We start from the raw sequence: 12,808 nt of genomic DNA, 5'->3' as shown, positions 1-12,808 counted from the left end.
GTGATTTGATTTGCTATCATCTGCATTTAAGTGTTTGTTTTAACAGGATTTGATTGGCTGATGCTTCCGTTGCTGCAGATTGGCATTGCATGCATCCCCTCTTTCAAAGTGAATCAGGAGCGTTTGGTTTAAAGTACTCAGCACATACGTGTGAGGCCTGGTACTGCACCAATGAAATCAGACCAGAGCCTTTGCTCGGGAAGCATCATAAACATTGTTACTGTGAACACTGCTTTACCTTATAAAATCAATGCTATCTTATGTCCTACAGGTGATTCCATCACAGCAAATCAATAAGCAAAGAGGATCTGTACAATCCATGACTTTAAAGCAGGGGACATGAGGACTGCTATTGTCAAATGACATTAGCAGTCTAGTGTAGCCTATTAGCTTGTCTACCTACAGCAGTAAATCATTGAAGGAGCGTGTTACATAACTGTCCTTAAAAATGTAATCTACTCTGCAGCAGTGAGAAAAAACGGCAATGCTAATATCAAACCTGCCACATCTTTATTTGTTCAACTCTACTTTTGAAAAAAAAAAACTACCTCTGTAATTCGAGTGCAATCACTGCAACACTGTTGAGAAAAAGAGATGTAGCGAGACGACCTTCTCAAACAAACAGGCTTTCATGAATATTTAGGCAAATGCAACTTTTCATTAATCCGATTTTGAAACATTTTTTTTTGTGTAAAATTAGTTTTCCTCAGATTCTTAAATGTGTGGGTCTGAGCAAAATACTTAAACCAACTGTGGTCAACCCTTAAAGCTTAGGACAACGACAACTTGTAGTTTGAGCATCATTTTTAGGACTTCTCTCTCGTCTTTAAATCAGTGAGTAATGTGAAGGTAAAAACTGGATCTGACCATCAGGGTATCCATACAGATTGTCCACAAAGTTAGAGATGGTGTAGTCAAAGGATGCTGCCGAGATTCCATCTTCTCCTTCGCTGTCATCCACAAACTTCAGGCCCTCTCCCTGGTTGACGCCCAGCAATATGTCGTAGTTGAGGAACTCGCCCTGGTGTCATGACAAACACACACAGCACGCCATCACAAAACAGAATGCTACAGTCATTAACTCTAATTAGCAGAAGTCAGGGCAAAACTGTATTCACGTGCCAACAGTGAGGAAATGATACACCGAAAATGCAAAGCGGTTCTTCAGTGGACGATACAAAGAGGAAGCAGCTCTGACCTGCTGCATGAGGATCTCAGGGTCGTCCGGCACCACGTCCCCGTCCACCACGGGTCCGAAGGCGATGTGATAGCGTGCAGGCTGGATGTCTTGGTCCACCAGCTCCCGGAAACTCTTCCTCCGCAGGCAGTCCACCAACTCGGCCATGTCCCCCAGAGTGCATCCAACCTTCTTCGCCAGGATCTTTGTGTACATCAGCGGTCGGTAGTTGACTGACCAGCTGGAGATGGCGGAGCCACTTTGAGCGATGGCCCTCTGGAACAGGCCTAGGGACGAGCAGGACCATATACAGCAGATAAGGCATTAACAGAGAAGCTACGGTCACATGTTCTTTCTCTCAGTTTAACTCAGCTTTCTTCCCCCTGACACACTTTTGCTAGAAGCTGATGGGGCCTTCAAGGCTTTGCAGCGTGAGAGCTCTCAATAATGCATATGTTGGAGGAGGAGCGATTGTAGAGTATTACAGTACATACAAAGCAAGATGAAGCAGGTATCCTGCTGCTTTTCATAGCCGGAGTAGGTCTTTATGAATATTAGTGAAGGAAAATCAAGTGCTTCCATTACATACGACAAGAGACAGCAGAGGGAGAAATGGCTTGATGGCTGTTGTCGGATAAATAAAGACAGACAGAAAAAGAGACGGAGACAGAAAGAAAACTGCTCGCACTGTTGCACCGCTGCACTGTTATGTTAAGTGTCTTGCTGTCCCTCTGTTTTATCTGCAGATTCTGTCATTAATAATTAAGCCCCCCCCATATTCTGCATGTGCCCCACCCCCGCTCCTCTCCCTGTGAAATCAATTAAGAAGCCTCTCAGCTGCAGCTCCAGCTCCACTGCTCATCTCATTTCTCCTCTGCACACACACACCCGCGCGCGCACACACACACACACACACACACACACACACAAACACTCTCACTTACACACACACACAGTACCTTTAAAAAACTCTTCACCCTCCAACTTTTTCGGCACTTTGTAGTGTTACAGCCTTCAAAATCGAGCAGAGGGGGATTTTTGCTACAAATCTACATATGCATAACAACGTATAATGTGAACGTGAATGATCATTTATTTAAGATTGCAGCAGTTGTTAACATGAGAAAGAACTCGCTATAACAATTACATTTCATTTAGCTGAGGCTTTTACCCAACGCGAGTTACAATAAGTCTGTCAGGCTAAATGCTAAATTCCACGTAGATATAATATATTTGATAATTTGATAATTTTACAGGAAAAGGGTTGGAATTTTACAAGAATATAGTCACAATGTTAATTTTAGTCAAAGTTGTACCCAAATAGTTGTTCCTAATCTTTGTCCCTGTTTTTCTCTTGACTTTCCTCTAGCTTCAACCTGAATTACTAATCAGCCATCAATGAGTTCTGCCTGGCCAGGGAACTAAGGTCCTTAAAAACAGTGTGTGTCACAGTCAGGAGGCTTCCAGAGTGGGCACAGCTGGTTTTACTGGGCCTCAGTCTGGGATTTTAAAGGGATAATTCACAGAAAAAAACAAAAATCTTGTTAAGTTATACTTTAGAATACTTTTTACAAATAAAAAATATTCAATACTCATCCGCACTTTTTTCTCATAAAATTACAAATTTATTCTTATAATATCACAACTTTTTATCGTTAAATCTATTTTTACCACACAGTCGTAGCAGTGTCCATGCAAAGCAGTTGGAGTATAGTTTGATAAGGAAGCATTACAGCCAGCAGCTGGCTACTTTCCCTTGTTCTTCTGAATATTTTCAGATTCACGAAATATAAGAAGTAGATTCTTCCCTCACATTGAGGAGAATCGGCTTCATACAGCAGAGAGAGATGCTTTTTTAATGTGTCTACAGTCAGGCCAGGACAGGGTGAAGGTTAACAGTTCAGTAAGAACATAATCTGAGTTCTTTGTACAGGATGAACTGTAGTTCCCCTTCTGAGCTCTGCCAACCAAGATCACATCACAGCATTAGTGATCAAGCATCTGCTGGGTATTTTAGAGATCCACCATTCAAAAAAAAGTAAACACAGTCCTTAATAAGTAGCATACTGTACTGTTCTGGTTCCTAAACCGCTGCCGAGGGCGGCACAATGATAGTATAAGATTTATTTAGATTTTTTACTTGATTGGAGAAAGATAATCGACGAAGGAACGTTTTCTCCATGTAGTTCACTGATTAGCATTACAAATTGTGTATTTGCTATTATTGCAGACATTTTACAGCATCACCCATCTTTTCACTCCATCCTCCGTCCAGATTGACAATCTGGTTTTCTTTCTGATAACTCAATCTATTCAGTTTTTCACGTATATTGAAAAATACATTGGTGCATATAGCAGATGGATGATTCTTTAGATATTGAATCCTTGAACTTGGGGGAATCATATTGCCACATACCTTTATCTGGTTGAGGCTGTTCATTGAAAGTGCTAACCTGCTCTGTAATGAAATACACTACCCACAGTGTTCTGATATGCAAATTGTCCCCTTTGAGCAGGCCTATATGACGACTGAAGTTACAACAACAATGAAGGAACCTTACCCTCGGAGTGGTGCGAGAGGATGAGGAGGTTCACACAGGCGGCGCCGGCTCCGGAGCCAAAGATGGTGATTCTCTCTGGGTCTCCTCCAAAGTGGCCAATGTTTTCGTTGAGCCAGCGCAGGGCTTGGATCTGGTCCAACAAGCCATAGTTCCCCTTAGCAGACTGGTCCCCTGTGCTCAGAAACCCTGCAGGGTAAATTAGAACAAACACAGAGAGGGAAAAAAGGGAGAGAAAACACAGATTTATGAGCAAACGGAGGAGCAGGGCATAAATCCAGGGGCACAGGATAACATAATCCTGAGCGTTTATTGCCTTTTTAAAAAATATCACACATAAACAGGAGATGGCATCCTGTCATTGTCAGGAACTCGTCGGCCTCCAACTCGATGCAAGTGTGAAGAGATTTCACACAGAAAACTTGCTAAATTACTCATTTTTTAATACCCACACTGGAAATACAGAGAGCAACAGAAGGCATGTTTCACCTACTTCCAGGATACACATTTGCACGGTAGGTGCACACCCACAACAAGATAAAATAAACTGAACAAAATGTCACACATGCACACAACACACATAGGAGAATTCTTTCTTCTTATAAGAGTGAATTACAGGAGATTACACACGTTTCAAGCAGCGCCAAGCTATTTCACCCTGCAACAAACGTAGAAATTCTCAAATTTTTGACAGTTTGAACTACTTTCATACAGAGAAGAGATGTAGAACGATTTCGGTTAACTACACACTCTTCAGAAAAGTAATTGAAGGGGTGGAGGGTGTGATGAAAAACAATGAAAACACATCCTCTTTGAGAAGAACAGCTATCTCCTGATTTTTAAAATATAATATTCCTTTTGCTTAGAAATTTATGTTTTAGTGATTTTCTACATCACTCTCTCACGTGTGTGTATTGACAGAATTTTCCAGTAGTTCCCATTGACTGTAAATAAAGATGGAGGTCATGTTGCAGCTTCCAATTCGGAAATGTCAAAATATCCTGGATACGAGCAATATATCCTGGATACTGAATCTTGTGTCGATTTGACTCTTTAGCCTGGCCCATGCCCTATCACAGTAGCAATGGAGTATCAAGGTCCAATCCTTACATTCACTCAACCGTTCACGAGTCAGTTTCAGATGTCAAATACGACGTTTCATTCCATTTTTAAAGCATAAAATAACAAATTAAAACCAAACTTACATCAGAGTGATAAGAACTAGCTAACCTGACAGAAACCATCTTGGATAAAAATATGTTCGACGTGTACTTTGACTTCTTAGGTCTAAGTACTATCAGCAAACATGTAGCAGGCGGTGTTTATAATCTATACTGCAGCCAGGCACCAGGAGGCGATCAAGAAGCTTTGGCTTCAATTTTGAGGAACTGTCCTGTCGTCCATCTTTACAAACAGTCTAAACTAAAGCCAGGGGGTCCCAATGACGGAATTTACATGGACGCCAATATTTAAACTCTACTCAGAATAAGACACTAATTCAATTATGGTCTATACATGAGTTGCTAATGGGATATAACATTCACCTTCCTGTTACAAAGCATAGTCTGACTATGACGCATGTCATTACGTCCAGTTTTAAAAACCCAACCTGAGATATTTGGTTTAATTTGATTATTGCTTATGAGTATGACCTCATTCAGGTTAAATCGAAAATACTGTTTACATGGTAGTGTCTTATTCAGACTATTGGCCTAATCGGGTTAATATTGGGACATTGGAGAAAAAAGCTGCCTACTTCTTCCCTAATTTTCTTTATATTTTATATCTAACATGTTTTCAGACAGAAAGACATGAGCTGGATGTTATTTTTTCTTGGCCTAGGATCGTTGCTGCTTTACACAGTGAGTCAGTAAATATGTAGTTTTTAACCGAATCGTTTTATATTCAGTAATAATTTAAAACCTGGAGTGCAGACATTAGCAAACACATACAGTGCAGCTCTTTACAGTGAAACAATGTTACCCGCATGGGAAGAGTGGCTGAATAGTAAATGTTTAGACCAGCCGGGATATGTACAGTAAAACCCAGTATAAACAAGATATACCACTATACACAAGGTCCTGATGTCATGGTCAGTGTGTCTGCATATACTCTACATGGTATAAACAGACATTTATGCTCGTGGTGAATACAGTGATTATTATTCACAATGTTTCCTTGTGTGGGAGTTGTAAAAGACACATAAGTGGCTGAATCACCAGCATCATCTAAAGGACGGACGTAAAGTACAGTAGAGGGAGTCCACACAGACAGACAGATGGCAGGAGGCCGCAGTCAGCACGTTTCCAAGTGTGCTGAGCAGCAAATGAAGTTTTATTGTTAATGATGATAATGTGATGGCGGCGATGATAATGATGGCGATGATAATGATGACATCCTGCCAAATTGACCTTCCTAAGACCAGCGGGCTGACACACGCGTCTCATTCTACACTCTTCACTGTGCTTTCTGTGCCGCTAACAGCACTTTAAAGTCTTTCTGGAGGACTACCCTGACACGACTATGATTCATATTACACTGTCCAAATCCTTAGATAAATATCATTACTAATGTTTTCCCACTTTTCGACAACTTTGAGAGTGATAAATGTGAAGAATATGCAGCGATTGCTGATCATTTTGGATGGACTTTCTTTTTGGGCTGCACAGTAAGGTGTCAGGTTTTAATGATGATGATGTATGATTGCCCCCCGGTAAATAGTTTTAGATCGTTTTTTTAATCTTTTAGTCTATAATAATTTCTTACATTTAATGAAAAATATTGAGTGCAAAACATATTAAGAGAAGAACAAAAATAACATTTTTAAGAAAGAAGACTTATTGCTATATATGCGTTGGTCCTGAGCCTATTATCAATAGAAATCTGGTTAGTTTAAATCATATCAATGTCACAGCAGAAATTACTTTAAAGGGATTATTCCAGTAATCAAGATATAGTTTGCATGTTTCTCTGTAATTGTATTATCCTTGGATCATCCCAGCAATTGACTGGCTCTTAGCCTGATGTGACTCTGACCTGGTAGCGTATCAGTGCTGACCTGTGTCTCTTATCAAAACCATAGGCATGTGGAAGTGTCTGCGCCGCGGCTGCCCAGCCGAGCGCTGAGCTGCCTGCCACAGTTGCCTGGCAACTGTCCAGAGCTTCAGGCAAAATGATATGGACAGACACTAACAAAAGCACTTGCATACACAAAATCTGGGCACTTCCACATTCAAGTGCATAAACAAGTGCATGCACGTGCACATGAACACATGAGGCAAAGTCACTGCAAGCACCCGTGCAAGAGGGTGTGTGCTAGCATGCTAGCTCGAGTTAGCACTTCCCGTCCCTCTTTTTGCAAGGTCAACATGAAGAGAGGTTGGTTTATCTTCCACCATTGAAGATAAGTCAAACGAGTTCCCTCCTCCTCTCCTTCTCCTCAGTAAGTTTTCGTCCTGATTCCACCCCCTCCCCCATCTGCTGAGTTGGGCTTCCTACTGACTTTAGCGCTGAGAGCAGCAGTTTATGAGGCTGAACTCATGCATATTCAACACTTGCTTTAGGTAACGGCCAAGGAACTGTGAGGAGAGTAATCAACCTCTTTGTAAAGATAGTGGCTGGAGACAAGGGAAATGAATGGCTCGGAGACAACAGAGGTGTGGTGAGCAACACATGGAGGGAAGTTTAAAAAAGCTCAAAAACATCTGATGATAACTGCGACCTTCAATGTCATGCTTACAGAAAATCCTTCAGAAAAGGGTAGCTCAGGAAATCATGAAAGCATAATACGTGGCCTCTTAGTCTTCCTGTGATGTATGAGTCATGTTAAAAGCCATTATCCCTTATTGATATGGTTCTGCATCTACAGCAGGAACTTCTTATCAGGAGGATTTTTATTTCATATTTCAGAAGAGATAAGCAATATACAAAGAGATGCAACAACCCCACATCAAAATGATGTTTGTGCTATCATAAACAGCTTTATTCTCTATATCCTCTGCAAACCATCTCGGCAAAAAGCCTGCGCTATTCACAGATACACAGACCGGAGCTAAAGCGTGGTTCAGAGTCATCTGACTGTTTGACTACTGAACAGAACATGCATCTGCAGAGTAATTTTTAGGACTGAATAGAACGACTGCAGTGGGTCACTGAACATATTTCTGTGAACAGAGGAGAAAGATGGAGTGAGGGGTGTGGTGGGATGAAAAAGAGAAAAAAAAGCCAGAGACATAAAAAGAGGTATTAAAACGAACACTGCCCAAAGCTACCGTTAGATCCTAAATGACCAGAGAGGTGAAAGGAATAAACTTAAAGGACAGATATAATTTCAATGGCGATGATGAGAGATGTCCAAAAATCAGACGGAGGTCATTGCCCTTTTTATACTCACGGAAAAGGAGACAGAATGGAGGAAACATTGAATTTTTCTGTGTAAATACGAGTCACTAACTTGAACAAGGACAAGTAGAGGCACTGCCAAAAAAGGAAACTAGCCTCAGCAGATGGTGAGTGTCTCCTGAAGACTAAAGGATGTGTTTTGATGATCGGAGTGAAGTCGATCTGATCATTCAGCATTTGTGAAGTAACCTTGAGGATCAAGGACTGTAAATGATTGTAACTATGGATGAATATGACATGAGCTTTCACTGCACCATATAAAAAACATCTTCTGAGAACTTAACTACAAACTACAACATGATTTTAAAGGTCCTATCAATAGAAAACACTGAATCTGAGGTACAGTATAAATACCCATAAAGAACAGGCTTGCAGTTTAAATAACAAGGTTTCTGAAATACAGGGCAATTTCTATTGATGACATGTTTCTTTCTATATTGACACTAAAAGTCTAAAGCATTGCTAACGCCCCCTAGAGGCATCTATTTCCACATTGTAAAAGTTATTGTTTGATCATTTTAATTTTCTTATTCAAAGATATACTGCTCTTCTTCTCCACCTCTTGCTCATTCACATTGGATTATTATCATTTTTCTTTTTACACCAATTTGTTAAGTCTTCTCCCCGGCACGGGAAGTTCAATGTGAAGAGCTAATAGGCCCATTTCAGTTATGTATCACTCTGTATGTCAAGTATACGCAGAAATGAAATTATACTGTAATTGGGCTCCCTCCCGCGGAACTGCCGTGCTTTCAGTACACCGCCCATGGGCTTCCAATGTCATTTTATTTATTACCTTACTAATCTCATTCAATTTTTGCTCACTACACATGTCCATTCAATAAGGAACCAAGCTGTGCAATGAAACCGGGCTGCTGTGCAAATCTGAAGTGCTTAGCTGGATGCTTTAAATGTGACACGGACACGAAGACGGCTCAAGTTTTGGAAAAGAAGTTCAAATTTCAGAAACAAACTGACAATTAAAACATTACAACAAGAGCACATACAGTGGATGATGGACTCATTACATATTTTAGTGGATACCAATACAGAGGGGCTGCAAGAAGGTTCCCGGTTCAAATCCCAGTTTGTAGGGGTTGTTTGTCTTCTGCATTCACTCCTGCGTCCGATGACTGCAGTAAACATGGGTTTTAATCGAACGCTGATGGAAACGTGACACACGGATGAGCACGCTCATTTGGCAACACAGCAAAGTGAGAGAGGGCCTCCGTTTGCGGTGCATTGGTGACGTCAAACATGACTCACTGGGAAAAAAACTGGCAAACTCCTGTTTTGACAATTACAAAGGAGTCACTCGTCTTTTTTTTTCAGGATTACTAGCAAAACCTTCATATCTGCTAATTTTTGTCTAAAAAACGTATATGTTCTCACTTCGAAACACTGGTCACCTGTCCAGGGTGTAGCCTGCCTTCTGTCTAATGTCGGCTAGGATTGGCTGCAGCTCTCTCCGCGAGGTAAAGCAGTATAGATCATAGATGGATGGATATTATATCACTGGTCCCAATTTAATGGATTATCTAAAGGTTAGTCATACTGAGGCATCTTCATACATGTATAATTGTATTTTGGTATTCATGGTATTTGATTATATTCAGGTTAACATCTTCTCCTTTACTCTATTAAGCGTACTACGTAAGAGATAGTGGGTTGAACAATCTAATCAGTGAAATGGTTTACAAATCTTTGTAAATGAGTGTCAACCACTCAGAAATCATCTAAATTAGGGGCTTTCCGTCAGAAACTGTCAGCCCCCTCTGTGCCTCAGCTCCCCATGTTGCCACAATCACTGACTCAGCTGTAGGCTACAACTCCAGCCTAGTTTTTGGAGCGTGTGTTTTTGGTTTTTCCAAATTGGACCATCAGAAATGTGGCAATTAGCCATATAGCAGTTCCTTGTTTGCAGTGTATCCATGAATGTACAGATAATTATCACTGGGCAACTTTGATACCTAGGAAAGCTTAAAAATATGGGAATTTCGAGAGTTATATGGAGCGTATTTTTCTATGATTTTCTATTGGGTTTAAAACTGGTAGAAATGATACCAGGACACAATATACACATACTACAAGAACTGTTTCCATACCAGATTTCTTGACTTTATATGATGCGTGAGATGTAGCTGCGTTAATTATCTTGCTTGTATTTGACTACTCCAGCTGTGCGGCTGGCTGGCAGCCTGGCATGCAGACTGGTGTTAGTTTCAGTCATTTCACCCATGAGTCATTAGTGTTCAATATGAACTTTGCCAATACGAAAGGATCCGTCCTTGGCGTCCGTATTTTACGTCAACGAGCAGGAGGCTCACACACACTCATCAACTGGAACAGGATAGGGGATGAACGAAGTAACATAAAGGGGCAACTTCTACAAAGTCAAGAAATCTTGTCCAGTGTTTTCATATTTCATTTGCAGGCCCAACATCTTGGTTTGCAGGTGAATCTAGTCACAATCACACCGACGCCGAGGCAAAATTGTCGTAGTTTTCTCTGGTGCCCTGGCAGTCCGCAGAGTGCTCACAGAGTGGGAGGACTGTGGCTCTGTGCAGGGAGTGGGAGGTGCGTTTCATTTGTATTTAGGGATGAATCAGTCGTGAAAAGGCAGCAGGCAGAAATTAAGTGAGAACACAATCTGCGCTGGCTAAAAATATTGTTTATGTCACGTTTAATAGGGATGTTTTTGAGAACAAGAGGTCATACGATTTGAATAGATTATCAAGGCCAGCTGACTTGACTCATGCTTAAAATGTTTTCATGTGCACGGGCCTGTAAAATTCTGCCTATTAAGTATTAAGTAACGGACAGAATGGTGTTTACTACATGAGCGCATCATTCTTTTAATGACCAATCTGTACTTGATGGGTAAATATAGACTTTAAAATAATAATGTGAAGAGTATATTATATGGTTGAACTGAATTTGGTTTAATACAAATATAATAGAGATGTACATGATCTAAAAATGTTAAGGCTTAAGATATTTCTCTTTGACTATGATTTTAAACATCATAGTTGGTCAGACTTTCCTTAGAGTAGGATGTAAAAATGATTACCTTTTTTCTTTTCCAACACCACTTAGGTTTTAACAGCTCTTTTGTGGTAAAAAACACATAATCAAGACAATGACAAAGACTATAAGCCATGCTAATCAATAATTTTTATATTAAAAATTGATCAAATGTGTTTCTGGGTAATAAATGTCCCTCAGAGTAAAACATCACAGCGAATTCTCTCCTGCAGCTCACTCCTACAGAGCCATTTTGCATCTGTCATAGTTTTGGCTCCCCATTCTGAGACTTAGGCGTTTCTGTTCAGCCTTACTGCTCTTGTCAACCTTGCTCCAGCTGTGATGGGCAGCTGTTTGCAGTCAACATAATCAGATCAATTTCCCATATATTTGCATTCAGCAGCTAAAGAGACAGTTGATTCGTTCAGGCAGCAGTTGAGACCAAAAACAGAACAAGGACAAAATCTGGGACTTTCCAGGTGACCATATAGGACATGTTGCGACTTGTAGGCCATAATAATTTTAAAAGGTGCTCAGAGGTATAAATGCTAAGGCAAAAAAAAGCTTGTATTATTGTATAAATAGGCAGCTGTTTGATGGCATGTTGACTGAATCAACTTAGTGAAGCGATGCTATGTTAATGTTGTGTTTCCCAGCTTGAAAAATCGAATAAAACCCCCACAAATGGAGATGTTTTGGTGACTAATTTTCAGAATATGGAAGAATCTGCTTGTTCTGAACTATAAATTCAACATGTTATATCAAAACTTCTAAGTAACGGCAATTTAAATACACTAAGTATCACCGAGCACAACTATACATTTTCGAAGGATGATATCCAAACAAATGTTAAATTTATAACTCCATTTATTCAGTATAAAAGCTGTGGTTATTAATGTGTCGGTATGCGGCTGCTCTTACAAGTAAAAAGCTGAGATTAGGCAGAAAGTGCAGAGAAACGTTTCCAGAAGAAGCGTTTCATCTCTCTTCCGGAGGTGAAAAATGTTCCCACTGCCGGAGCCCACGATGGTGGGCCCTTCCCCAGAGTTCATTAATTAGTTAATTAGTTAATTAGTCTGAACAGATGGCTATGCAACAGAAATCAGAAGGCTCTCATGGCCCGGAGCAGGAGGAAGGTAGGAGAAGGTGAGCCGAGCAGCAGTCGCAAATCTCAACTGTCACCCAGCAGCTGACCTGGGCTGTGCACTGCAGACATTTTCTCTTCATTCACCCATTTTATTGCACCACGGAGCACGTCATAAATTAATGAGAAAACTACAGAAAGTATATCAACTGCTGCAAAATTACATGTGTCTGTGTCGCACTGGAATTAAAAGCACAAGGCGTTGGAGCGTATGAGAGGGCACTCTGGTCACATTACAGCAGCTTATATTTGAATGAATACTTTGCATCACTGCAGATTGTAAAAAGCATTTCTGAGGGTCTATTTTTAGACTGCTCCCATCTCCCCCCCTTCTGTTTCCTTTTCCCTCACTGTCTCTCCATGCCTCTCCCTCGCTCATCCGTCTCTATTTCCTGCTCTCACTTCTTCCCTTATTCCCCAACTCCCGATCACTCTCTTAAAGGCACAGGCACCGTATGAAATGAGGTTGGCATGTGTAAGCTCCTGTGTGTGCGTAAGTACGGG

At 40.7% G+C, this 12,808-nt stretch overlaps 1 protein-coding gene across 1 annotated transcript in view; it reads right to left on the bottom strand.

Annotated features, from left to right (window-relative positions):
- Nucleotides 1-12,808, bottom strand: part of nlgn2b (neuroligin 2b) — a 31,925-nt gene that overhangs the window by 2,453 nt on the left and 16,664 nt on the right. The window contains exons 4-6 of the mRNA XM_061085974.1: nt 3,739-3,924; nt 1,199-1,464; nt 868-1,021 (exon numbers count right to left, since the gene is read on the bottom strand). Coding sequence (XP_060941957.1) covers nt 868-1,021; nt 1,199-1,464; nt 3,739-3,924 — 606 coding nt within the window. The remainder of the gene's footprint in view (nt 1-867; nt 1,022-1,198; nt 1,465-3,738; nt 3,925-12,808) is intronic.

This window comes from Limanda limanda, chromosome 14, assembly GCF_963576545.1.
Source record: "Limanda limanda chromosome 14, fLimLim1.1, whole genome shotgun sequence".
Lineage (NCBI taxonomy): Eukaryota > Metazoa > Chordata > Actinopteri > Pleuronectiformes > Pleuronectidae > Limanda > Limanda limanda.
Note: the sequence above shows the minus strand (reverse complement) of the source record. Positions and strands in the feature narration are given on the sequence as shown.